This window comes from Cervus canadensis, chromosome 6, assembly GCF_019320065.1.
Source record: "Cervus canadensis isolate Bull #8, Minnesota chromosome 6, ASM1932006v1, whole genome shotgun sequence".
Classification (NCBI taxonomy): domain Eukaryota; kingdom Metazoa; phylum Chordata; class Mammalia; order Artiodactyla; family Cervidae; genus Cervus; species Cervus canadensis.
Window position 1 is genome coordinate 9090006 of NC_057391.1, and position 27379 is coordinate 9117384.

Genomic DNA, 27379 nt, shown 5'->3' on the forward strand with positions numbered 1-27379 from the left:
CAAGGGCTTAATTTCCAAAATATACAAACTCAGTATATAATTCAATAACAAAAAACCAAACAACTCAATTGAACAATAGGCACAAGACCTAAATAGATAGTTCTCCAAAGAAGACATAAAAATGGTCAATAGGCACATGAAAAAATGTTCAATATCGCTAGTTATTAGAGAAACACAAATCAGAACCACAATAAGGCATATCACATCACACTGGTCAGAATGATGATCATTAAAACGTCTAAGAATAATAAGTGTTGGAGAGGGTGTGGAGAAAAGCAAGCCTCTCTACACTGCTGGTTAGAGTGTAAATTGTTGTAGCCACTGTGAAAAACAGTATATAGAGGTTCCTTAAACAGCTAAAAATAAGAGTGGTAATACAATTCAACAATCCCGTGCCTGGGCATATATCCTGAAAAGATGAAAGCTCTAATTCAAAAAGATAGCAGCCTAATGTTCATAGCAGCACTGTTTATAACAGCCAAGACGTAGAACCAACCTAGTGTTTACTGACAGATGAATACATATGTATATAAACAAAATGCGGCATATATGCATATATATTACACAATGGAATACTACATAGTCATAAAAAAGAATGAAATCATGCCATTTGCAGCAACATGGATACCATACTAAGTGAAGTAAGACAGAGGACAAAAATGTGATATCACTTATATGTGGAATCTAAAAATTATACAAATGAATCTACATACAAAACAGAAAGAGACTCACAGATACAGGAAACAAATTTATGGTGACTAAAAGTGAAAGGGGTAAGGAGGGATCAATGAGGAACTTGGGACTGTCAGATACAAGCTACCATATATAAGACAGATAAACAACAAGCTCCAACTATACAGCACAGGGAACTACGTGCAATATCTTATAATAACCTACAATGGAAAAGAACTTGAAAAAGAAAAACATATACATATATACACATACATATAAATGAATCACTTTGCTGTACATCAGAAACCAACACAATATTGTAAATCAACTATACTTCAATTTAAACATAAAAAAATACAACAGACTAGTGAATATAACAAGAAAGGAGTGGACTCACAGACATATAGAACAAAAGAACAAACTAGCAGTTATCAGTGGGGAGAGGGCAGGTGGGACCAGAGGTACAAACTATTATGCATAATATTCTTGTATGCAAGCTACAAGAATATATTGTACAACATAGGGGATAGAGCCAACATTTTATAATAACTATAAATGGAATATAGCCTTCAAAAATTGTGAATCTCTACAGTATACACTTATAATTTATATAATACTGTACAGTAACTATACTTCAATAACAAACATACACATAAATACAGCTGATTCTCACAGTTTAGGATGAGAATCACCAATCTCAAGCCTTGCTATCTGAGGGCACCACATCTCATTATATATTCTAAATTCTTGATTTTTTTCTGTAGAACAAAAAGATGAGGGCTAAGCTTTTAGGATATTTATGTAATAAGCCCATGTATAATTCTATAAGACGTCCTTTCCTTCTTGAAAGGAAGTCTTAGTGCCTCAGAAAATACCTTAAGAAATCTATTGATAACTTCCTATATCCATTTCCTTTATATACCCTTGAATAAGTACCCTGAACACAAACTTTTAGTATATTATACAATTTCTTCCTTAAAGGTGTATGTAACAAAGTGAGCTATGGGGTGGGGGAAATGTTTTCTGTATTCAAAACAGTTTCCAGCAATATCAACTGTATAATCATCACAATCTTTGCAGAATAAATAATGGCCCCATAAAACTCATTAAATGTTCATGGGATTGATCACTGTTATAGCGTGGTAACTTTTATTTTCTAACATACCTATTGATATGTATTGATAGGTAATGCTACAATTATTGTGGTTTTTCATGATTTTTTTGGATATCACACTTCTCAAAAGTTTCATTTCCAAAGAAAGCACTAGAAAGCGGACAATACTAATTGCTTCAGTGGTTTATGGTCTTCCCTCCACCAGTTCTGAAGGCTTCACTGTCTCATGTGCAGCCCTGCACTGTCTTTAAGAGCATAGCTTTTCAGGGTCTGCATCTCAACTCCACAAGATTATATAAACTTGAGCCTTGTTTTTCTCTCTAGCAGGAGGTGGATTAAAGTACCTACTTTCAAGGTTGTATGAGAATTAAGTGGGGAAACATATGCAAAGTGCTTGGGCTATATAGTAAGTACTGAAAGACTAGAGATCTCCTCAAGAAAATTAGAGATACCAAGGGAACATTTCATGCAAAGATAGGCACAATAAAGGACAGAAATAGTATGGACCTAACAGAAGCAGAAGATATTAAGGAGAGGTGGCAAAAATACACAAAAGAACTATACAAAAAATATCTTCATGACCCAGATAATCACAATGGTATGATCACTCACCTAGAGCCAGACATCCGGGAATGCAAAGTCAAGTGGGCCTTAGGAAGTATCACTATGAACTAAGCTAGTGGAGGTGATGGAATTCCAGTTGGGCTATTGCAAATCCTAAAAGATGATGCTGTGGAAGTGCTGCACTCAACATGCCAGCAAATTTGGAAAACTCAGCAGTGGGCACAGGACTGGAAAAGGTCAGTTTCCATTCGAATCCCAAAGAAGGGCAATGCCAAAGAATGTTTAAACTACCACACAATTGCACTCATCTCACATGCCAGCAGAGTAATGCTCAAAATTCTCCAAGCTAGGCTTCAACAGTACATGAACCATGAACTTCCAGATGTTCAAGCTGGATTTAGAAAAGGCAGAGGAACCAGAAATTAAACTGCCAGCATCTGTTGGATCTTCAAAACAGCAAGAGAGTTCCAGAAAAACATCTACTTCTGTCTTATTGACTATGCCAAAGCCTTTGACGGTGTGGATCATAACAAACTGTGGAAACTTCTTCAAGAGATTGGAACACCAGACCACCTGACCTGCCTCTTGAAAAATCTGTATGCAAGTCAGGAAGCAACAGTTAGAACTGGACATGGAGCAACAGATGGTTCCAAATTGGGAAAGGAGTACATCAAGGCTGTATACTCACCCTGCTTATTTAACTTATATGCAGAGTACATCATGAGAAACACTGGGCTCGATGAAGCATAAGTTGGAATCAAGATTGCTGGGAGAAATATCAATAACCTCAGATATGAAGATGTACCACTGTTATGGCAGAGAGTGAGGAAGAACTAAAGAGCCTCTTGATGAAAGTGAAAGAGGAGAGTGAAAGAGCTGGCTTAAAGCTCAACATTCAGAAAACTAAGATCATGGCATCTGGTCCCATCACTTCATGGCAAATAGATGGGAACCAGTGGAAACAGTGAGAGATTTTATTTTCTTGGGCTCCAAAATCACTGCAGATGGTGACTGTAGCCATGAAATTAAAAGACGCTTGCTCCTTGGAAGAAAAGTCATGACCAACATAGATAGCATATTAAAAAACAGAGACATTACTTTGCCAACAACGGTCTGTCTAGTCAAAGCTATGGTTTTTCCAGTAGTCACGTATGGATGTGAGAGTTGGACTATAAAGAAAGCTGAGCACCGAAGAATTGATGCTTTTGAACTGTGGTGTTGGAGAAGACTCTTGAGAGTCCCTTGGACTGCAAGGAGATCCAACCAGTCCATCCTAAAGGAAATTTAGGATGGATCCTGAATATTCATTGGAAGGACTGATGCTGAAGCTGAAACTCAAATACTTTGGCCACCTGATGTGAAGAACTGACTCATTGGAAAAGACCCTGATGCTGGTAAAGACTGAAGGTGGGAGGAGAAGGGGACAACAGAGGATGAGATGGTTGGATGGCATCACTGACTCAATGGACATGAGTTTCAGTAAACTCTGGAAGTTGGTGATGGACAGGGAGGCCTGGTGTGCTGCAGCCCATGGGGTCACAAAGAGTCAGACATGACTGAGCGACTGAACTGAACTGAACTGAATAAGCTGGTAGCTTAAAAACGATGACAACACCTTTTGTTGCAGAATTCAGATCCTGAGTATGTAAATATGGAAAGAATATAATCACAGAGACAAGATTATAGCCTAGATAAGCTACATAAATAATATGTAAAACAATGGAACATTAACATTCCTATCTTTCCCTCTTTCTTGGCAAGAGTTCCCCTTAGAAATACACTGATGTAGCTATAACTTTAATTTCTAAGACATATTATGATATTCTTTTCCAAGTGAAAGTCTCTTTTGAGAAAAGCATCAGTGTCAAATACAGCCAAGTCACACAGTCCACTCATGAACTGCATATAAAAAAGGATACATTGCAATTTGTTATCTAGGAATTTCCCCAATGTTTTGAATTAAGCATATGGTATAGTTTAGCTGTATGTGCAATATTATCTTCATTAAACTGTTGATTACATTTGCAAAATGTAAATCTAAAAATAATGACTGATGATGTTCATGGAAAATGATTTTTCAGTAATCACACAAGTTCATGAAATGCCCTGATTTTATTATGGCAAGGTGATAGGTGTTTTTATTAGGGTAAATGTTTGGGCTCCAGGCTGAAACAGCTTCTTTAAGCTAGGCACCTAGGGGACTGTTCAGAGATTCTTTCTTCCTGCACAGTGCTGACTACCCGTCTGAGCAGACAATAGTGGTCACGGGAGTAAGGACCACGACGGGAAGATTTACGCAAAGACAAAGAACCGTAACATGCCCAGCGGGATGGTGCATGTGCTCAGTCGTGCCCGACTCTGTGATCCCTACAGACTGTAGCCCCCCAGGCTCCTCTGTCCATGGGATTTTTCAGGCATGAATACTGGAGTGGGTTGCTGTTTCCTCTTCCAGAGGATCTTCCTGACTCAGGGATTGAGCCAGCATCTCCTGCATTGGCAGGTGGATTCTTTACCACTGAACCACTTGGGAATGAGGAGTGGAGGTTGTTTCGGCCAAGTTCGTTTGAATAATAGAAGCTAGAATTTAGAGAGCATTTGTTATGTGCTTCACACCATTCCAAATGTTTTGCATGTACTATCTCATTTAATCTTCTACATTATGATAGACACAACCTTGGCACAGAGCAGTTGAGTGACTTACCAGATCGTGTGTTTGGGCAGGTGGCAGAACTGGGTTTGGAAATCAGGCAAACTCCTGAATTCCCCACTCACAGCCAGTATGCTAAATTGTCTCCTCCATCAAATGTAGACATGGACTCAGTATCTTTTTAAATACATTACATTTCCATTCATTCAGCTTATTTTTAAGGATCCATTAACAAATATCTGTTTATTTCAAATGCCTCTATTAACAAAAGAATTAATAATCTTTCTCCATCTTCTCTTAAAGAATTATATAAAATGGTATGTAGTTGTCTCTGATGCCATTTCATTATTCAATTTTAATTTACCCAAATTTCATGTATTCTGGGTTAGTTTTTTTTTTAATGGAGCAAGGATACACTGATCAGTAACTAGTTTCCAATATGCTATAAATATTTTCTAAAAGTCTACAGTTTCAGACACTGAGATCACAGCACTGTCCATTTATAGAGTTTCCAGTTTTTGACTTTCATTTTCCAACTAGTTGAAGGGTGGGGCAGTAAAACATTCCCCATAAATAAATGAAGTGCTATGATATTCCACACTTCTTTTACCACTAGCTGCTGACCATCTGTTGTAAAAAAGACACACCCTGGAAGGCAATCTCAAATTTTTAGAAACAGAAATAGCCATGGCAATATTTCCAGACATGAAATGTTGAAAAAAAAATTATTGATAAAAAAATCCAAGAAACACCCACAGAGTAACTTCCATCCTGTCCACTTTCTATAAGAATTATCATCATCCTGATTATCTTCCCCTAGAACTACTGAGTTGCTATTAATACTGTGTTCCAGGCTCTGTGCTGTTTCATACATATTCTTTCACCACATCCTCATGTAAGTGCCTATGAAGTGGGCATCACTAATGTTACATTTTACACACAACTGATGCTTGGAGGCATAAAGTAACTTGCCCAAGATCACACAAATAATAAATGGAAATGACCAGATTTGAACCATATCTAACCACAGAGTTCACATTTTCAACCGTTACACTAGTGACATTACTCCCAGGATATATTTTCTCTGTTATGTGGGTGACAGTGATATTGGGTTTGGGTAAATTCCATGCTCCTTTAAAAGCCATTTTAACATGCAAATGTTACCATGAATAAAGTGTTTAGCCACGGAAATCAAAACATTTTGACTAAAATTGGTGAGGAAATATGTAACTTAAATCCACCTGATGTAGAGTTTTATATGAGAGAAATTTTTCATGTACACCTTTATTAAGGAATCATTAAATATTAAAGTAGGCTACTCTAAAAGATACAATATTATTCAGAATAACTGAATCACACCTTTATTACAATCTTTTCCTATTCATTATTAAAAAATAATTGGTAGGACTTCCAGGTTAGTATCAGGGCAAACCAGCAGAACCTAATATCCCTTTTCCCCCGATTTCCATTATAATACCTGTGAAGAATTACAAAAAGACCAACACTGGCAACAGTGTTGGAAACTAAAGAGAAGACCAGATGCCAAAGTCCTGAGGGGACTTTCACTCGTGCCAATGCTGAAGAGATTAACAACATATTCTTGGATTCGAACAGACGAATCAAAACCTGGTCCCAAAGAAAACAGAAAAAGATGGATTCACTTTGTCTACGTCTAGCTATAGACGTAGCTTCACTCAAAGTGAAGTGAAAGTCGCTCAGTTGTGTCCATGGACTATATAGTCCATGGAATTCTCCAGGCCAGAATATTGGAGTGGGTAGCCTTTCCCTTCTCCAGGTGATCGTCCCAACCCAGGGATTGAACCCACTTCTCCTGCATTGCAGGCGGATTCTTTGCCAACTGAGTTATGCTGCTGCTGCTGCTAAGTCGCTTCAGTCGTGTCTGACTCTGCGACCCCATAGACGGCAGTCCACCAGGCTCCCCCGTCCCTGGGATTCTCCAGGCAAGAACACTGGAGTGGTTGCCATTTCCTTCTGCAAGGCATGAAAGTGAAAAGGGAAAGTGAAGTCGCTCAGTCGTGTCCGACTCTTAGCGACCCCGTGGACTGCAGTCCACCAGACTCCTCCGTCCATGGGATTTTCCAGGCAAGAGTACTGGAGTGGGGTGCCATTGCCTTCTATGAGGGAAGCCCAAAACGTATGTATTTGTATATATGTGACATATATGTAGACACACACACATATATAGATGTATATTCACGTGACTGATCTGACTAAACATATATAGACTTTGAATGCAGAGCTACTGGTTGGTGTCGCTATCGTCTTTACTTCGTAAGCCATTTTTATAATGCTTCATTTCCAGTTTCCAGTGCCATTTTTCTTACACTGGAGCAAGAGTCAAAGAACGTGTGAATTTCTAGATTTCCATAGGATAATGGTGGCCATCTACATTTGAATCTCTCCACACATTTCCCTTAAAAGACATACGGAAAAGGAAAGAAAGTAAAATTACCCAACACTCAAGCCTACAACATAAGCAGGAGACAGAATATGTTTAAACCTGGATGGACATGAGGAAATATGCATCTAAGCCCTGGAGAGTCAGTGCTGGTTCCCACCTAGGGAAGGAGTCAGGCTGGGATTGTGCCCAAGAGGGTGCAGGGGTCCAAGAGGGGAAGGGACTCAGGCTGTAACTGATAAAATAAACCCAGAAAGAGAGGCCCCCACACTGAGTGACCAACACCAAAAACTCTGAAACAAAAGACCTGAATGTACCCCATTGTGCATCTGGGAACGTGACTCAGTTTGGTCACCTTTGAGACATACCTAGTAAAAGTCTTCAACTTTAAATAATACTAGTGATAACAAAAACCTTCCAGACCTCTAGGCAAAAGGACCAAGTCACTTGTTAATGAAATAAGATCCAGGTAACATGAAATTTATCAACTGTGACATACGAAACAAGTATACAGTAAGGTAACACTGTCAAGAAACTCAAGGACAAAAAGTATATGAGACAAGGATCTTATATCAGTTCAACTGTTTTGGTATTATCAAGGCTGTAGGAAAGGCTTCAATACCAAGGAGAAATTCAAAGAATCCTGAGAAATCTATTAAAACATGAATTCCTCCAACTAAGAGGTAATTGAGAACACTTTAGGAATGGACAAGTGGTTAGCACAGAATATATTATTATAGATCTAAGACAAAAGTAAAATTGTGGACAAGGGTAGAAAAACAGCATTATAATATTATATGCTCAGACAAAGTAGAAATAATACAACTAAAAATAGCACTGAAAGAGGAAGGTAAGACAAAGGACAGAATTGAATAACTTGTTGATGTTCTTACAGGTAATAAGTAGCAGTCAAAGATAACATTTAAAGCTGACAAACCAAACAGCAGAACCTAAAAAGTGACTAAGAGAATTACATAAATATATTAATATAATGATGCTACTGGAATAAACCATACATTGATCTCATCACAGATAAAAAAACAAATATAATATAAAACAACACAACCGAGCTAAGAAAAATTATAGTTAAAGCAACATATAAAAACTCATTTACTGAAGTAAAATATTTTCTGGTTGGATCACAAAGAAAAACCTAATATTATACCTAACAACTACAAAATACACATTCTTCTCGAGGCTAGCCAGCACAGATTCCAAGAAAGTGAGACAAGTCTCAAATTTAAAAGGACTGAATAATAAAAAGTATGTCCTCTTACAACAATAGGATTAAACTAGAAATCACTAATCTAACTGAGAAAATCTGAAATTTTGGAAAATAAATGGGTCTAAACACATGGATCAAAGAAGAAACCATTTGCACATTTCCACCATTATTCTTAACAATGATTTTGCCATAAATTCCACCTTGTCAGATATACCAAGATTGAAATCTTAGCTTTTCTGTTATCAGGTAAACTTGGTACACTTTGCTATAATGGTACTTATCAGAAGACAATAAAGCAATGTCTACAGAGTAATAAGGAGAACAGATTTGATAAGAATTCTTTGTCAAATTATTACTTATATTTGAAGGTAACAGAAAGATATTCTTCCACATACGAAGATTTTTTTTAAAAACCTTATCATTTATGTTCCTCTATGAAAATTACTTTAAAGTATTAACCAACTAATGAAAAGATCATTAAAATTAGGAACTGAGAATGTGAAAGTTAAGGAATATTTGTAATATAAAAAGTAACTTATAGATCAATATACATAATTTCTCTATATGTGATTACAAAGGTTTATAAAGAAGAAAAACTGGAAGAGAGTTATAAGACTTAACAATATTATGTTTCAGAAAGCTGGTTCTGTGATCCCAGATTGAATTGGAAAGCATTTGAAAGAAGAAAATACACAGGATAATAAAATATTCTTTGGGTATTTCTGCTTCTAGCCAAGATGGAGTAACAGGCAGACTAGACCTACCCTCCTACCTAAAACAACCTAAAGAGAAACAAAATATATGAAACAACAGTTTTCAAAAGATGAGATATCAGGCAAAGGACAGTGATCCCTAAGCGACAGGAAACCCAGGAATTCTTATCACTGTCCTCAATTATTACCATAAGAATAGTAAGGTTCCCAGCCCTGCTGCAGGGATGGGAAATTGAGGCATCGCCCCATGGACTCCCTGACTTGAGAGCTGAGGCTCCAGGGAGCCCCTAAGTTGACAGGATAGAGAGCCAGAGGAGACGGAGGCACAGGAAGAGGAGCTTGGGGATTTGCAGAAAGTCCCTTACAACATTCAGCTGAGCACTGATCAGACGTATGTGAGAGAGCTACGCCAAACTAGGGAAAGAACTATCTGAAAGATGAAAGGAACCAGTGCCCCGCATTCACATGGGCTTAGAAACAGTTATATCTACTCCCATCTGCCAGACTGGAAAAACTTAAATTCCAAGGGCATTCGGTAGATTACTCAGAAGGTTTTGACTCAGCAGTGAAGACTAGGTTGTCCACAACCAGACACTGATATAGACCTGCCTAATAAATCATAAAGGCAATATCCTGAAGGCTCCAAGTGTCCTCAACTGCATTTCAGTACAAATCAAGAAGATTCATAACAATAAATAAATATCCAAGAAGGTAAAATGTACAACGTCTGGCATCGAATCAAAGATGAAAAGTCAGGGAAACAAGACCCACAATGAGGTGACTGACTAATCACTACCAACCCAGAACTGACATAGCTGTTGGAATTAGCAGGGGACATGAAAACAGTTATTAAAACTATATTCTGTATGTTTAGAAAGTTGGATTAAAAAAGATATAAAAGATCCAAACTGGACTTCTAAAGTGAAAACTTGCAACATGTGAGATGAAAACCAGACTGGATAGAGGCAAAACATTCTCAGAGATAAATCGTAGGGATATTTTCTTAGATCAGTCTTCCAAGGCAAAAGAAAGAAGAGCAAAAATAAATACACGGGAACTAATCAAACTTAAAAGCAAAGGAAATCATCAACAAAATGAAAAGACAATCTACCAAGTGGGAGAAAACATTTGCACATGATGCAACTGATGAGGAGTTAATATCCAAAACATACAAACAGCTCATACAAAGCAGTATGAAGAAAACAAATAACCCAGTCAAAAAATAGGCACAAGAACTAAATAGACCCTTCTCCAAAGAAGACAGGTGGCCAATAGGCACATCAAAAAATGTTCAACATCACTAATTATTAGAGAAGTGCAAATCAAAATACAACGAGGTTATCACCTCACATCAGTCAGAATGGCCATCATCAAAAAATCTACAAACAATAAATGCTGGTTCCTTTTTCTAGGAACCCTTCTACACTGTTGGTGGGAAAATAAGTTGTTGCAGTCACTGTGGAAAATAATATCGAGGTTCCCTAAGAAACGAAAATAGAGTTATCATATGATTCAGCAGTCCCACTCCTGGGCACATATCCTAAAAAAGATGGAAACTCTAAATCAAAAAGATACAGTGTTTACGGCAGCACTGTTACAGTAGCCAAGACAGGGAAACAACCTACGTGGCCGCCAAGTGACGACTGGTTTAAGAATATGTGGTGATGTATCCAGCCCAGGCTGGATGCATGAGACAAGTGCTCGGGCCTGGTGCACTGGGAAGACCCAGAGGAATCGGGTGGAGAGGGAGGTGGGAGGGGGGATCGGGATGGAGAATACATGTAAATCCATGGCTGATTCATGTCAATGTATGACAAAAACCACTACAATATTGTAAAGTAATTAGCCTCCAACTAATAAAAATAAATGAAAAAAAAAAAAAAAGAATATGTGGTGATGTAGACCATGGAATATTAGTCATGAAAAAGAATGAAATACTGCCTTTTGCAGCAATATGGATGGACCCAGAGAATATCACACTAAGTGGAGTAAGTCAGACAGAGAAAGACAAATATTATATTACTTATATGTGGAGTCTAAAAAATAATACAAATGAATCCATATACAAAAGAGAAGCAGACTCACAAACATAGAAAACAAATTTATGGTGACCAAAGGGAAAGGGAGGAGATGAAGGGTACATTAGGGGTACAGGATCAACAGATACAAGTTGCTCTGCATAAAATAGGTGAGCAACGAGGACTTACCGCAGAGCACAGGGAACTATAGTCAATAACTTGTATGATGGAAGCTATAATGGAAAATGATCTGAAAGATGTGTATAGATAACTTTGACACCAGAAATTAACACAATATTGTAAATCAGCTATATTTTAATACAAATAAGTGATATAAATTCTGGACATTTTTAATTGCACAATGGACTGTAAGATTATTGATGATTAATATAAGACTCAAAAATACTAAGCTAATAACTTGCATTCAGATATTTTAAATATGCAGAATTCATGACTCCTTTAAAAGACATACATCCAAGGACATATTCATTAGGAAGAAAAGGCAATCTACAGAATAGGAGAAAATATCTGCTAACAATATATATAACAAGGATATATAATAATATCCAGAATATATAAAGAACTTCTACAACTCAATAGTAACAACAACAAAAATCTCATTTAAAAACAGATGAAGGACTCAAGTAGATATTTCTCCAAAGAAGATACACAAATGATCTGCAAACACATGAAAGATACTCAATATCACTAAATACAAGGGAGATGCAAGTCAAAATCACAATTAGATATCACTTCACATCCATCAGAATGGCTCATAGCAAATTTTTTTTAAGGGAAGGAAAGAATCAGTGCTGGTGAGGATGAAGAGATACTGGAACTCTTGTACACTGTTGGGAATATAAAATGGTACTGCTACTATGGAAAACAGTACAGTAGTTCTTCAAAAAATTAGAAATAGAATTACCACGCGGTGCAGCAATTTCACTTCTATGTGTATAACCCAAAGAATTGAGAGCAGGGTCTCAAAGAGATATTTGTACACCTATGCTCATAGCAGCATTATTCACAAAAGCCAAAGGGGGAAACAACACAAGCGTCCAACACTGGATGTATGGAAAATCAAAATGTGGTAGATACCAGTGGGATATTAATCAGCCTTTAAAAGGGAAGGAAAGCCACATGCTATATGAATGAACTAAAGGAAACAAGCCAGTCACAAAACCACGAATACTGTAGAATTTCACCTGTATGAAGTATCTACAGCAGTCAGATTTATAGGGACAAAGTAGAAGGGTGGTTGCCAAGGGCTGGGGAGAGAGGGAAGTAGAAAATTGTTGCTTAATGTATATATAGTTTTAGTTTGGTAAGATAAAAAGGTTTCTGGAGATTAGTTATCTAACAATGTGAATACAGGTAACACTACTGAACTGTACACTTAAAAATGGTTAAGGTAGTAAATTTTGTTATGTGTATTTGTCACACTTAAAAATAAAATTTCAAAAAAGAAAAATATATTGGACGGATTTAAAAGAAGAGTAAGAATTAAGGAAAAAAGAAAAAAACTTGAAGGCATACTAACAGAATCTATCCAAAAGGGAATATATAGAGAAAAAAATAATTACAAAAAAAAAACAAACAAAAAGAAAAGAGCATCAGTCAGCAGGGGGAAGATTTAGGTGAGAAGACAAATACCTCCATTCTTCCCAAATTAATTTTTGTGGTTAATCTCATTTACTTTTTTGTGATTGAGGTTATATAATTTACACTACATAATCATTACCCATTCATGCATCATTGTATTATAAGATATATTTTAAAATCCTGCTTTTTCTTTTAAAAACACCACTTAATAATCCCTACGAGATATATATTCATGTACCTAAGGAGCCTTTGACTCATCTCAATTTATTTTTAAATTTTTTTGCCACAGGGCATGTGAGATCTAACTTAACTGACCAGGGATCAAACCTGTGCCCCTTGCATTGGCAGTGTGGAGTCTTAACCACTGGACCACCAGGGAAACGTGAGACTTGTCAAGGAAATTTTGTAAAGGAAATATAATGCGGAGGGGTATATAAATATACTCTAGAAGTTATATTAATAGCAGATTACAGATTACAACAGTCAGGTGCTAACACAAGAACAGATAAGCCAGTGGATTAAAACAGATGGAACCCAGACAGATCATAGCACTAATAAGAACATAAAGTGGTACTACAGATCAGTAAAAAAGGAAATATTCAATAATAATAATAATTTCATTGTTATTGTTATAATTGTTATAATAAATTCATTCAGTAATAACTACTCAAAAATCAGTCTGAGTTGTCTTAATGTTTTAAATAAAGCATCATTTTAGTTTAGAGTTTCTTAAACTTTGGCTCATTAAGTATTATAACTGCTTTAGGCCTCACGGTATCTGTGAAAATGGGATGAAAAGTGACTTACCTTTCCTTCAACATTCCTCTTAAAATTGAATCCATGAGGTGGGGAAAGTCTTTATAGTTTCATAGTAAGTTTTTAAGATATTTCACATTATCAGATAATATTTGATTGTCACCATCCTTATAATAATAAGGGGCTTCCCTTGTGGCTCAGATGGTAAAGAATCCGCCTGCAGTGTGGGATTGAACCCAGGATCGAACCTGGGTTGGAAAGATATTATACCATCTAGATCAGTTTCCCATTGATCAGAAAGGAACAACATTCCTTCCATTATAATTAGGGGCTCTGCTTATGTTTATATAAGTTTAATGAAACATAAAATAAGTTCAAAAATCCTTTGAAAGGACTTGAAACAAATTATAGGCAGCTTATCAAGATGAAAAGCAGAGAAACCATACAGAATCAGAAAGAACTTGGAGAGGTGATGTCCCCTACAATTGACAAACAGGCACTGTATCTTGAAACAGATGAAAAATAGAAGTCAAGGAACTCCTATTACAAAGAATGTCACCCCCTCCAAAACGGAATTCCTTCTAAAATTTAGTATTTTGAAGCAGACTTGAGAGGAATCGATAATTATGCCACTAGGGAAACTCGGGATGTTTTCAGACATCCAACTCTGTTACTGCCATTACTGGCATTCCTCTTTCATCAGACCCTTTTGAAATTTTCAAAAACTATCATCATCTTGAAAATGGTATTTCCAAGTAAATATCTTACTGAGAAAAGTTCCAGAACTCTGGGCACAGACGGAGTGTCTCTGACATTTGGCTGTCCATTTGTTTTTACTGCTTTGGAAGAGATGCTCCCGACGTCAGTGAGGCTGGATGCTTTCTGCCTTGGCAGGCGTGGGTGCCAAACGCTCCACCACTGGTACTGAACAAACGCTTGCCTAATGTTGTGAGAAGCGTCCATTTTATCGGGACAGTGGGGCCTGAATCATTGTTTTCAGGATCTTTCATCCATAAATGGGAACAGGATGAGAGCAGCTCTTCACTTATGAAACAGACACTTACTGAATTTGCAGAGGAAAATCTTGAGATGCTTGATTAGATACTGGGCAGAAATTTTACTTTTTTCCAAATAGAAAAGGAAAACCACTCTCTCATGGTTTCACACCCTGGGACAATACTGTTGGTGACAACATTCTGGTTACAGCCCTGCAGTCAACATTGTGTCCATTGCTGGAGGAGGCAGAGCTCTTGTTCTCTTTAGGATGGGCCACTAGAAGTTCTCCTCTGATACTGAGGAAAGACCTGAAATATGCATTTAAGGGTGGCCAAACTTCTTCCAGTTCCTCTGCAAGCAGAAGCAAATATATGCCAAAGTCCTAAAGGTTACTTCTGACCAAGCTAATCTTAAGACTGAAATGTGGAATTCCACTGAAATGTGAAATGTGGATGGATAGTCCAAAATTTGGTGATATGGATGAACATCAATGACTGGGACTTTACTAAAGATCAAAACTTCTGTGACTCTTGGGACAGAGGAAATTACTCAAAATAAATTCAACTGTTTCTCAACTCAAGCCTCATTTGGCCAAGTATGCCACAGAGCTTTGACTCCATTGGCTATTACGTGCTTTTACAAGCCATGGTTTATGACATTTTAGCCACAAAACAAAACAAAAAAATCAAAACTGATTGGGTGTAAAGGCTGACCCATATGTTGTCATAGCAAAATGACTCAAAACTTTCTCCTGCTTATATAAGTCAAACTCCAATAGCCTTCACAGTGAAAGTTGGCAGTAAGCTGAAGTTCAAGTTTTGTTTTGCTTGGAAATTTTTATTTCCTTTTTATCATAAAGTGAGTATTAATTTTTGTATTAAAAATGAGTGAGAGGCAGAGGTTTTCAAAGAATGTCATATTTTCTATGTGTACACAGCAAAGAATATGTAATCAATATCTAATACCATAAAAATAAATTCTATCTAAGCTTTTGTGCATATGCTTAGGTACATTTTTTTGTAATCTCTGTTTTCAGAGTCTCAAAGAGGTCTATGATTCAAAAACCTGAGGGAAAAAAACTCCATTCCTCTGATTTAGATATTGACCTCATGGAACATAAAATCATGTCACAATAGTCCAAGAATTACTTGGAAGAAACTCAGACCACAACACTTAGAAGAAAATATGGATAAATATTTGGCCCATTTCAAGCTGAGAAAAATGGTTCTGAACAAAAAAACAAGAGGAAAAATAATAAATTAATTCAAATGGTCATTCTCTAGCTCAATTAAATATTTAATTTCAAATCATTTATATCTAAGGGTAAAATCTAAACTTTAGAAGATGAGGCTATTTCCAGATCTTCCCTCCCTTCCTTGGTCTTCCATTCTCCTAGCAGGCAAGAGGACAGGTCTTCTGACCCTCTGCAGGAAGCAAACAGTACCCTATCCAATTTCTTAGCATGGCTTCTTCTATAAAGACCTCTTGCAGAGGGTCAGCCACTGAGGACGATCTTGTTCCTCATATTATACATATATATGTATATATATGTATTTGTAAAGGCATTTCTTTTTTAAAAAATCTTTTATTTGCAAGCTATACTATCATTTTCACATAAAAGCAATCCTTCCCAGTCCAGTACAGATGTTTCTGGAGCTTCTGACCTCAGAGGGGAAGAGAAAGAGGGGCAGTACCTGATGGTTGTCCACACATCGAAGCCATCCAGAGGCTTGGTGCCAGCTATGCTGCCCCCGGCCAGCTTCACCAAGGTGGGCAGCCAGTCAGAAATGTGGATGAGCTCCCGGGTCTTCACGCCCTTCCGCTTCAGCAAGGGGCTGGCCACAAAGCCCACCGCTCGCACACCTCCCTCCCACAGGCTCCACTTTCTTCCTCGGAGGGGCCAGTTGTTGCCCCCCGCCAAGGTCTGTCCGCCGTTATCTGAAACACAGTCAGGTCGCGGCATGAGGACAAGCTTAATGACCAGACACGTGGAAGAAAGACTTGGGTGTGTGCTGTTATTAAATGGTGCTTCAAAACTCAAAAGGGAAATTCCTCTTCCCCATCTTCTGTACCAACGACCCTCCTCCCACCCAACACCACCCTCCATCTGACAGACATGACCACGGGGCAGCCCAGGACACGTCTGATGGGAGACCATGAAATCCTCCATGGAGGAGAAAGCCACTGAAGAACAAGGAAGGCCTCTGAGGGGAACTGCTTGGGCTCTGCTGAGCACTGACCAAGATTCAAATGCACGTGTGCAAGTTTGTGTAACACAGGAGAATGAACCCAGGTAGGCAGAAAAGGAAAGTCAAAGTGTTAGTTGATCAGTCCTGTTCAACTCTTTGTGATCCCATGGATTGTAGTCACCAGGCTCCTCCGTCCATGGAATTCTAAAGGCAAGAATACTGGAATGACCTCCCTCCTCCAGGGGAATCTTCCCGATCCAGGGATGGAACCGGGTCTCCCACATTGCAGACAGATTCTTTACCATCTGAGCCACCAGGGAAGCCCCTCCTGATACACAAAAAGACACCTCTGAGTAAGTTTCACTTAGAAACCTAAAGCTCCTAGTGAGTGGGGAGAGTGAACCTTTTTATTTTCTTCCTGGAAAATTTTTCTAACATTTAAACTGGTCATGGGATTAACATTTGACTCCCTGGTGATTTGAACTCTTGCTTAAGTGTTAAAGTTGAAAACTTTGCCAGTGGGCTAAATATCTCGGCACATAGAAAAGTTGGGTGGAAAAAATAATTGCAAGAAAAATTCTTGACAAGACGGCAGGACAAAGCTGTATTGTAAGATGTGTGCTAGGGAAAAGAAGGTTTCTCTTCCAAGACAACTGAGGGAATGGAGGACACTGGGGGAGTCGGAGAAGTTACACGGGCGACCTCAATATCTGACCAGTTGGGTGGGGCTCAGACTCAGAAACTGAGTTAGGCTGTAGAAAATAAACATCATATTTCTATACACTGAGGTTGTAGAATCATATTATCTCCCAAAGTACCTGCACGCTTAGGTGATTTCAGAGACATTTTAAACAACACTTATTTACATGTAAAAGTGAAGTGAAGTGAAAGTTGCTCAGTCATGTCTTACTTTGTGATCCCATGGATGGTAGCCCACCAGGCTTCTCTGACCATGGAATTTCCCAAGACAGAGTACTGAAGAGGGTTGCCATACCCTCCTCCAGGGGATCTTCCCAACCCAGGGATCAAACCTGGGTCTTCCACATTGCAGACAGATTCTTTAACCATCTGAGCCACTCGGGAAGCCCATATATTTACATGTATATTATATCCCAATTAACTGTTTTCCTAAAAGCCACTATTGTCCAAATGAACCACGGGGCTGGGTGCAGTATGACAGATCTGCTCTATAGAACAAATATATAAAGAAATCATGGAGAAGCAAATGGCAAGCCACTCCAGGATTCTTGTCTGAAAAATCCCAAGGACAGAAGAGCTTGCCAGGCTACAGAACAATGGGTTGCCAAGCTGGACACGACTGAGTGACTAAGCGTGCATGTATAAAGAAATCTAACACAGAAATCAAGCTCTACCACAGCCAAAGGATTCTCACGCAAGGAAGGAGAACCAGCCTTTGTTAAGCACCCACTCTGCACTAGGCACTGCTTTAATTTCACATTATCACAGAATCTGGAGTCTGATAGACCTGGAATTGAAGCCTGATGCCAGCCACTCACTAGCTGTGTGACCCAGGGCAATACACTGCCAAAGTTTCCTCACCTTTAACGTAGAGACAATAATTTCTACCTCATTCATATATTATGGTAAGAATTAAGTCACATCATTTATGACAGTTGTCTGGCTAGGGACCTGGCACAATCTAAGTGCTCAATAAATGGGAGCCAATATTTATATTAGAAATTACATATATTTTCCAGCATCAGGGCCTTATATTAGAAAAGACCCTGATGCTGGGAAAGATTGAAGGCAGGAAGAGAAGGGGACGACAGAGGATGAGATGGTTGGATGGCATCACTGACTCAACGGACATGAGTTTGGGTAAACTCCGGGAGCTGGTGATGGACAGGGAGGCCTGGCATGCTGCAGTCCATGGGGTCACAAAGAGTCAGACACGACTGAGCAACTGAACAACAACATTATTTATAACAATACAGATAGTCTAGTATTATAACTCTTTTGTCATGAAACAGAGAGGGAGAGAGGAAGGGGGAGAGAGAGATTTGAAAAAGCCAAACAGCCATTAACTGGCAAAGTTAGGATTCAAAGTCTGTGTGACTCCCAGTCACTTCCTGCCCCCTGAGCGCCCTGCTCCTGATGTCCCTGGAGTGGAGTGGGTTTTTTAGGGACGTTAAGTTTCACTTCCCTGAGAAAAATATAATAAACACAGTCCCTCTCAACCATGCGCACACAATTCCCGTGACACAGCAGGAGAGCTGCTTCAAGGAGACAGTAACTCCCTCCAGAGGTGTCCCTGCTGCTGGTGGGGAGGAAATTCAAGGCTCTACTGTCAGGGGGGCTTCTGACCAAGCCCTTGACACAACAGGTCTCTGCTTCTTCTCTGGGCCTCAAGAAGGGGAGAGGGAAGAGTCTTGAGCCATATTAGATGAAGGGAACAGTTCTTTAACACGCGAGTGGGTGACAGTCAATCTCATCATTGGCTATCAGACTTCCAAGAACCTTTTCTGAAACCTCACATCCCTTCCTGACAAAACAAATGGTCATCCAGGCTGCTTTATTAAATACACATTCTATTTCACATGAGCCTTTGACTGTGTGGATCACAATAAACTGGAAAATTCTTAAAGAGATGGGAATACCAGACCACCTTACCTGACTCCTGAGAAATATGTATGCATGTCAAGAAGTAACAGTTAGAACTGGACATAGAACAACAGACTGGTTCCAAATCGGGAAAGGAGTACATCAAGGCTGTATATCGTCACTCTGCTTACTTAACTTATATGCAGAGTACATCACATGAAATGCCAGGCTGGATGAAGCACAAGCTGGAATCAAGGTTGCTGGGAGAAATATCAATAACCTCAGATATGCAGATGACACCACACTTATGACAGAAAGTGAAGAAGAACTAAAGAGCCTCTTGATGAAAGTGAAAGAGGAGAGTGAAAAAGTTGGCTTAAAACTGAACATTCAGAGAACTAAGATCATGGCATCTGGTCCCATCACTTCATGGCAAATAGATGGGGAAACAATGGAAACAGCGACAGACTTTATTTTGGGGGGCTCCAAAATCACTGCAGATGGTGACTGCAGCCATGAAATTAAAAGGCGCTTGCTCCTTGGAAGAAGAGCTATGACCAACCTAGACAGCATATTAAAAAGCAGAGACATTACTTTGCCAACAAAGGTCTGTCTAGTCAAAGCTATGGTTTTTCCAGTAATCATGTATGGATGTGAGAGTTGGACTATAAAGAAAGCTGAGAGGCAAAGAATTAATGCTTTTGAACTGTGGTGTTGGAGAAGGCTCTTGAGAGTTCCTTGGACTGCAAGGAGATCCAACCAGTGCATCCTAAAGGAAATCAGTCCTGAATATTCACTGAAAGGACTGATGCTGAAGCTGAAACTCCAATACTTTGGTCACGTGATGTGAAGAACTGACTCATTGGAAAAGATCCTGATGCTGGGAAAGATTGAAGGTGGGAGGAGAAGGGGATGACAGAGGATGAGATGGTTGAATGGCATCACTGACTCAACTGACATCACTTTGAGCAAGCTATGAGAGTTGGTGATGGACAGGGAACCTTGGTGTGCTGCAGTTCATGGGGTCACAAAGAGTCAGACACGACTGAGTGACTGAACTGATCTGAGACCCTACATGTTCAAAACAAGGGGCACCATCTTTAGATAAAGGGAATTCCTCCATGCTCCTTATTCTTCACTGAGTATTAGGCACCAATAATCAATGCATCAGAACTTAAAAGAAGGTGCTACTCATGTGATACAAAAATACACTGGAAAAATGTAGTCAAGAATATCTACGATAGCACTCATTTCCCTCTACTCTCTGGATTGCTATAAATCAGGGGTCCCCAGCATCTCGGATTTAATGCCTAATGATCTGAGGTGGAGCTGATGCAGTAATAATAGAAATGAAGTGCACAATAAATGTAATGTGCTTGAATCATGCCCAAATCATCCCCTGGACTTGGTTTGTGGAAAAATTGTCTTACACAAAACCAATCCCTGGTGCCAGAAAGGTTGGAGACCGCTGCATGATACTGGCTCAGTGCTTGTAGGAGGCGCCTGCTGTGTCCATTTTTGATAGATATACTCCTTTGAAACATTAGGTAATGTCTCTTTCAATTCTACCTATTTGTTAGAGCTCAAAGCAAAAATGCTGGGTGATGACGATGACAGCAATAAGAGCAGAGGTGATGGAGATAGGGTGGGCTGGGTCTGGAATCTGATTTTAGGAGCAGCCTTGAGGCATGACCCAGGAAGGAAAATACTCTGGGCTGTAAAGAGAATTTGGCCTCCGCTGCTACTGTAGGAGCTGGAAGGTGTTTCCACGTCTTATTTGGGAGGCGCTGATGCAGTGAGTGTGGCTGTTTTTGCCGTTAGCGTCTGTGATGTTTTTCCCATTAGCAATGAAGAGTGAGTCTATTATCTGTTATCGACGTGGCTTCCTCCATCATTTTTCTGAGAGCACCCCAGGGAGAAAGCACTGTTAATTGACACACCTGCAACTCATTCTCTTGGGCTCCCCAGTCACAAAGCCAACTGTAGATCCACGGCATGAAGAGGGCCATTCAGCTTTGCGAGGGACCTGGCCGGGAGGCATTGGCCAATAGTCACCACTTCTCAGCAAAAAATTCACAGACTTAGGCCTTTGAGAAATAGGGTACTGTCCACCAGATCTAGGACAATCTCACAGGTATTTCAAAGAGTTAGATATAAAAGTGATCAAAGTAACAACAAGAATAAAGTCAGCTCACTTGAAAGAAGGTAGTGAAGGGGGTTTCCAATATTGTTCACTTAAGTCTGACATAAATTAAAATTCAAAAGGCCATTGATGGAACCACTACCATTTCAAACACGATTCTTTTCATTTTCTCTCTTCATTTTCTTTTGGGCAACAGTTAATCTTTGTTCTTGTTAAGAATTAATTTTCAAGAGAGATTTTTCTTGTTTCATTTCCCAACTGACTTAGGAAAAACTTCCAAATCAAAATAAGATGACTCCAACTAGCATAGGAAGCTATGAAACTTTTTTTTTTTTTTCAGGGAAAACGTTTTCTCAACAATGTTTTTGGCAGAAGAAAAACCTAATTATAAAATCATTGCCGTCTAGCAAAGAAATGTCAAAATAAAACAAATGTTGTCATCTACAGATGGTAAATCTCACTTTATTATTCATTATTGAACAAAAATAGCTGTCAAAAAGTCATGGAAAAACATTGGTTAGCCAAAGATCTGAGCAAATGCATTAAGCATGTTACAATGAAGCCTAATTCGCATCCAGCTGATAAAAATTAAGATGGAACCATGACAACAACACTGGTCTCGAGGACTCCTCCCCACGCAGTGCAATGCTGTGACTTGGCTGTGGAAGGAAGGCTGCTCTGAACCGTCAGTGTGTATTTCCATCTTGCTGCTCCCTGGGACCTTTCAACCTTGGCTAACCCAAAGCAGCCCCTCACTCTGACTTGGGGATCCTGGATCAAAAAGCAAGGAGGGCTCCAACAGCCTTGCACCAGGGCCTGGACTTCCCTCTCAACAGGACCACCCACTGGCGTGCGACTCGTGAGCAGACAACAGGATTTCAAAGATCTAGAAGCCTCTTTGTCCCATAAAAGGACCTGTACTCTGGTTGATTCTTTTAGACTCAAATTGGAGAGTTAATCTATGTTTTAAACAAGGGTCCCCAACCTCTGGGATCTAATGCCTGACGATCCGAGATGGAGCTGATGTAATAACAGAAACAAATGTAACGCACTTGAATCATCTGAAACCATCCCCCTGCCCACCCCTCCGGTCCGTGAAAAGATCCAGGAAACGAGTCCCTGGTGCCGAAAAGTTTGGAGACTGGATCTAAAGGACTGGGTAAATTCAATCTTCTCCTGGTAAAAGCTTCTGGAGAGCATATCTACCCAGACATTCAATTTACCATCTGATGTTCTTCTCTTTCTCTCCTGCTCTACATCCAACACATTCATTTCTGTCAAGTTGACCTTGAAAATGGACTCCAATCCACCTCCCCCTCCTCCAGGGTTTGGCACTGCCCTCACCTGGACTCTTGGGGTAACACATGGAACATTTCACATTGTCATCAGAGGCATGACAATGCCCCAAACCAATCAGGCCACGTGTGTGTTTCAAGACCTCTAATCGCTTCTCAATCGGCAAAAAGCTCAAACTTCCGTCCAACACCTAGAATCCTTCACACGTGGCTCCACACTACTTCTGGGTCATGGCTCCTGCCCATCTCCACAAAGCACGCCCCCTGTTTCAGCCACAGGGAACCTGCTTCTGATGTTGGAATTTAGCACGCTGACTTTCTGTGGGTCCATGTGGGTTCCTTTGCCTAAAATGCCCTCGCTGTCCTTCCTGCCTGACTTCAATGTCACCTTGCTGCTTTTTTCCTTACTCCCCCAGACAGTCTGTCTCTCCACTGTCCTCCTGCATGTTCGTTATACTTCTCTATCACACTTATCTCTGCCTGGTGTTAATCAATCATTCATGGTTTATCGTCTGAGAGAACTCTGGCTCTCAAGGACAAGAATAATGTCTCATTCTTGTTTGCATTCCCAGGACCTCGCACAAGGCCTGCCAGAGAGGAGGGCTGGAGGATTTGAGGATGGGGAGAGGGGACAAATAAGTGAATGGAAGAAAGGCCCTCAGAAATGCAGACTGAAGACACTAAAAGTTCTCTGATTACCATAGAGAAGTGTTCTGAGCCTTCATCCAGTCGCCCCACGACCTTGACTTCTAGGAAGCTGTTCTGCACACAGAGGCCGCTTATTTTACAGGATATTGGCAAGAGGCGCTCCTGGAACCCCACGAGGATTTAAGCACATCCAACCCACAAATACCGGAATTGTTTGTCCAATCTGGCACCCGATCAGTTACACTGAAATCAAAGGGGCCTGTTGGACAGCATTTGAGGAAGCACGGTCCTGGCCTGGAGAAGAGCCCTCACTCACCCCCTTAAATAATTCTTTCTGGATTTCATGGCCCAGGGACCACTCCAGCTTTGGGGAAATGGAAGTAAATAACACAGACAAGGTCCTTTTACATGGAATGGGTAGAAAAAGAGAGATCTCAACATTGGAAGTAAGCAGTGGGTGACTGGGCGTTGTGGAGGAGCTGGAAGCAGAATGACAGGGCACCGCCAACCACCGTCTGAGACAGGAGAGCCCAGACATGAGGCGCATGAGGCTCAAGGGCCTGATTCAATTACACGCTAGATAGGACGTGTTCTGCATCGAGCTTCTTAATTAAAGACTAAGTGAACCATGCTTTTAAGAATACTCTGTTGCCAGAACATAAGGAAAACTTGAGCTGAACAATAACTATATATAAACACAAAGATGTCTAGCTGTTTTATGACTAATATTATTTCTCCCTATCATTTCTATGGCCACATTTCTAATTTTGCAGAAGCATACTCAAGGGAAAGAGTTGAGTGTTGTGACTTTGGGCAAATCACTCTGTTTCTGGGCCTAACTTCCCCCATTTGAAAAGTGAAGATAACAACAATACCGACTTTAACACAGAATCTGGCACAGAAGTAGTGCTTGATACACGTTAGCTATTTTCATTGATGGGGATCATCAAAGTATGCAGAGCAACACAGGCTCCTAGCTGGGTGTTTATTAAACAGATGCGAGAGTTAGGTATTATAACCAGCTTTTGTAGGAAGAAAGTATTCCAAGCATAGACCCTTCCAGGGAGCATTCTCTTCTCTGTATGTAATTTCTTAAGAGTCATAAAAACACAATGAGTTGTGAGGGGTTTTGTCGTTATGACTCCTTTCAGTTTTCATGAATTTAAAAAGAGCGTGCATGCTCAGTCATGTCTGACTTTTTGTGACCCCATGGACTGGAGTCCACTAGGCTCTTCTGTCCATGGGATTTCCCAGGCAAGAATACTGGAGTGGGCTGCCATTTCCTCCACCAGGGGATATTCCCAACCCAGGGATCAAACCCACATCTAAGTCTCTTGCATTGGGAAGCGGATTCTTTATCACTGCACCACCTAGAAAGCCCCAAAGAGAGTACATCAATTATCAAAGAAAGAGGTACAGTGGTCATAGAGGTACAAATTTAAGGTACCAATTTAATTTGAACTGTTATTCAAATTAAATTTCAGAAAAGGAATATTTATGCAGATGCTCATCTGAATATTTGTAGGAGTTTCAAATGGTTTGCAGCATTCAGGGTAGATCCATGCTCTGACCCCCAATTCCTAGCCAGACATAATCAGACTTTACATCTTGATTAAAAGAATCAGCAAAGGAGGGTGTTCCTGCCAAACTAACATCAGGGGGACTCTGGTGGAATGGAATTGGCAGCCAGCCCCCAAATAACTGAGACAGCCACCAAAAGAGCTGAAGATAAAGGAAGATGGATGCAAGAAAAGGGCAAAATCAGGATTGAATGGGGATTAAGAAGAAAAAAAAATTACACACAGTTGTAGTCAAAGATTTTCTCATTTTTACAGGGCTAATATCATTGCTTATAATGATGAGATACCAATGGGATTTTATCTTCTCTTTTAAAACTTAAGGATGAAAAGTCTCAAAAATCTGTTGAAAGATTGAAAACATTTGGTCTCAAAAGTTAAAATGGAACTGGGAACTGAAAAACAGCGTCCTAATTTATTGCATATTGGTAGGCAAATATCTAAACTTTTCTCTGAAATTTAAATCATAGGTAGTCACAGATCTTGGAGATCCTTAAATGAAAGTTGTAAGCACAAGATGTTATGAGTCACTCTCACTTAGAAGGCAGGGGTAACACTAGCTTTGATCTCCATGTTCTGGATCCCCTAACAAGTAGCACAGAAGCCCTGTGTTTGGAATATTTAGGGCCAAGAAAAGTACCAAATGTTTATTCAGTCCTTTCTTGCAGCTAAAGCTCTCCTTGTTTTTCCTGTAGTTTGATCTTGAAAGAATGCTTGATTTTTTTTTATACTAATAAAGTTATGAATTTCAGGGCAAACTAAAATGTTTTGGCATCTTGATGGAGTTTCATAGTTTACTCACAAAGTATTTGATTTCCCTATCAGACCTGAAATCCCTTTAGGTAGCCAGATAATTTTTTTTTTTTTTTACTAGTTTATCTGTCACTAATGTCAATCAAGAAGTGATAGATGAAAAAATATCAGAGAAGCACTTCAGAGTCCGGCAAATTTAAAGAAAGCAAGAGAGAAGTGAAAATATCATCAAGAGGTAGAAAAAAGTAAAACTGTGATTGCAAAATAACAAGTGTCATAACTACTTGTATGTGAGAAATACGGAATTAAGGCCTACGATGTTTTAGAGAGAATGATAGCTCACATTTTCCATCTGGGTAGGCATCAACTACTAATTTCTCTTAAAATTTCCAAATACACAACACAAGTTAAGTATTCTGAATTTAACCCCGAAGCAGAAACAAACTGATTTTTATTGGATCGCTACTTCACAAGTAGTAAGATTTGCTTTTAGGGTTACTCGGAAAAACCAATAAGCTTTGTGCACAGGCAGTTTTGTTTTCCCAGAGCTCTTCTCTGAAGTTTGCTAATTGCTAAAGGATCTCAGTGACACATGATTGTCTAATTATAGCGGGAGAGACCAAAAAAAAAAAAGTCATGAGAACTCCTGCAATGCAGGAGACACAGGAGATGTGGGTTAGATCCCTGCGTCAGGAAGATCCCCTGGAGGAGGAAATGGCAACCCACTCCAGTGTTCTTGCCTGGGAAACCCCATGGACAGAAGAGCCTGGCGGGTTACGGCCATGAGATCACCAAGTCAGATGTGACTGAGCACAAGCACGGACCAACACTAATGATCCTCTCTGAAGAAGAACGGAAGAGTAAATCCTAAGATTTCTCATCACAGGGAAAAAATATATTTCTTTTTAAAAATTTTGTACCTGGGTGATGATGGGCGTTCACTAAATTTATTGTGCTAATCATTTAATGATGTATATAAGTCAAATCATTATGCCATACACCTTATACAATGCTGGATGTCAATTACATCTTAATAAAACATAAGAAGGAGAAAGAAAAACAGAAGAGTGAAACATTTAATGGCAGAAACAAAAAAAAATCCTTCAATGTACCTAAATATTAAGAAGTCTGTTTAAGGAATTTCAAATGACGAACATACTTCAGACAGGTACAAGAAGACTCCTTTCAGCTCTTCAGACGACACCTGATCCAAAGGCACAGAGAGACACACTCAGGGTTCTCGGACTCCGGGTCCTCCTGCTCAGGGGAGGCGGGCAGCACCCTTTTTGACTGGGATGTGCAGTGAGAATGAGAAGAAATCTGGTGACACTGGCCATCTCAAGCAGGTGAAGACGGGGCTAGCTCTTGGGAGAGACGGAAGCTGGAGGAGACGAGAACTCATGGGGGGCAGCCTGGGTCTCTGTGCTCAATGACAGGCAAGTGGTTAAAGTGGAAGCGTTTTAGCAGGAGACAAAAGGATGTTGAG

General features: G+C 39.6%; 1 protein-coding gene across 1 annotated transcript in view; it reads right to left on the minus strand.

Annotated features, from left to right (window-relative positions):
* Positions 1-27379, minus strand: part of ARSB (arylsulfatase B) — a 160106-nt gene that overhangs the window by 65920 nt on the left and 66807 nt on the right. Inside the window, exon 5 of the mRNA XM_043470740.1 lies at positions 16421-16664. Within this exon, the coding sequence (XP_043326675.1) occupies positions 16421-16664 (244 nt within the window). The remainder of the gene's footprint in view (positions 1-16420; positions 16665-27379) is intronic.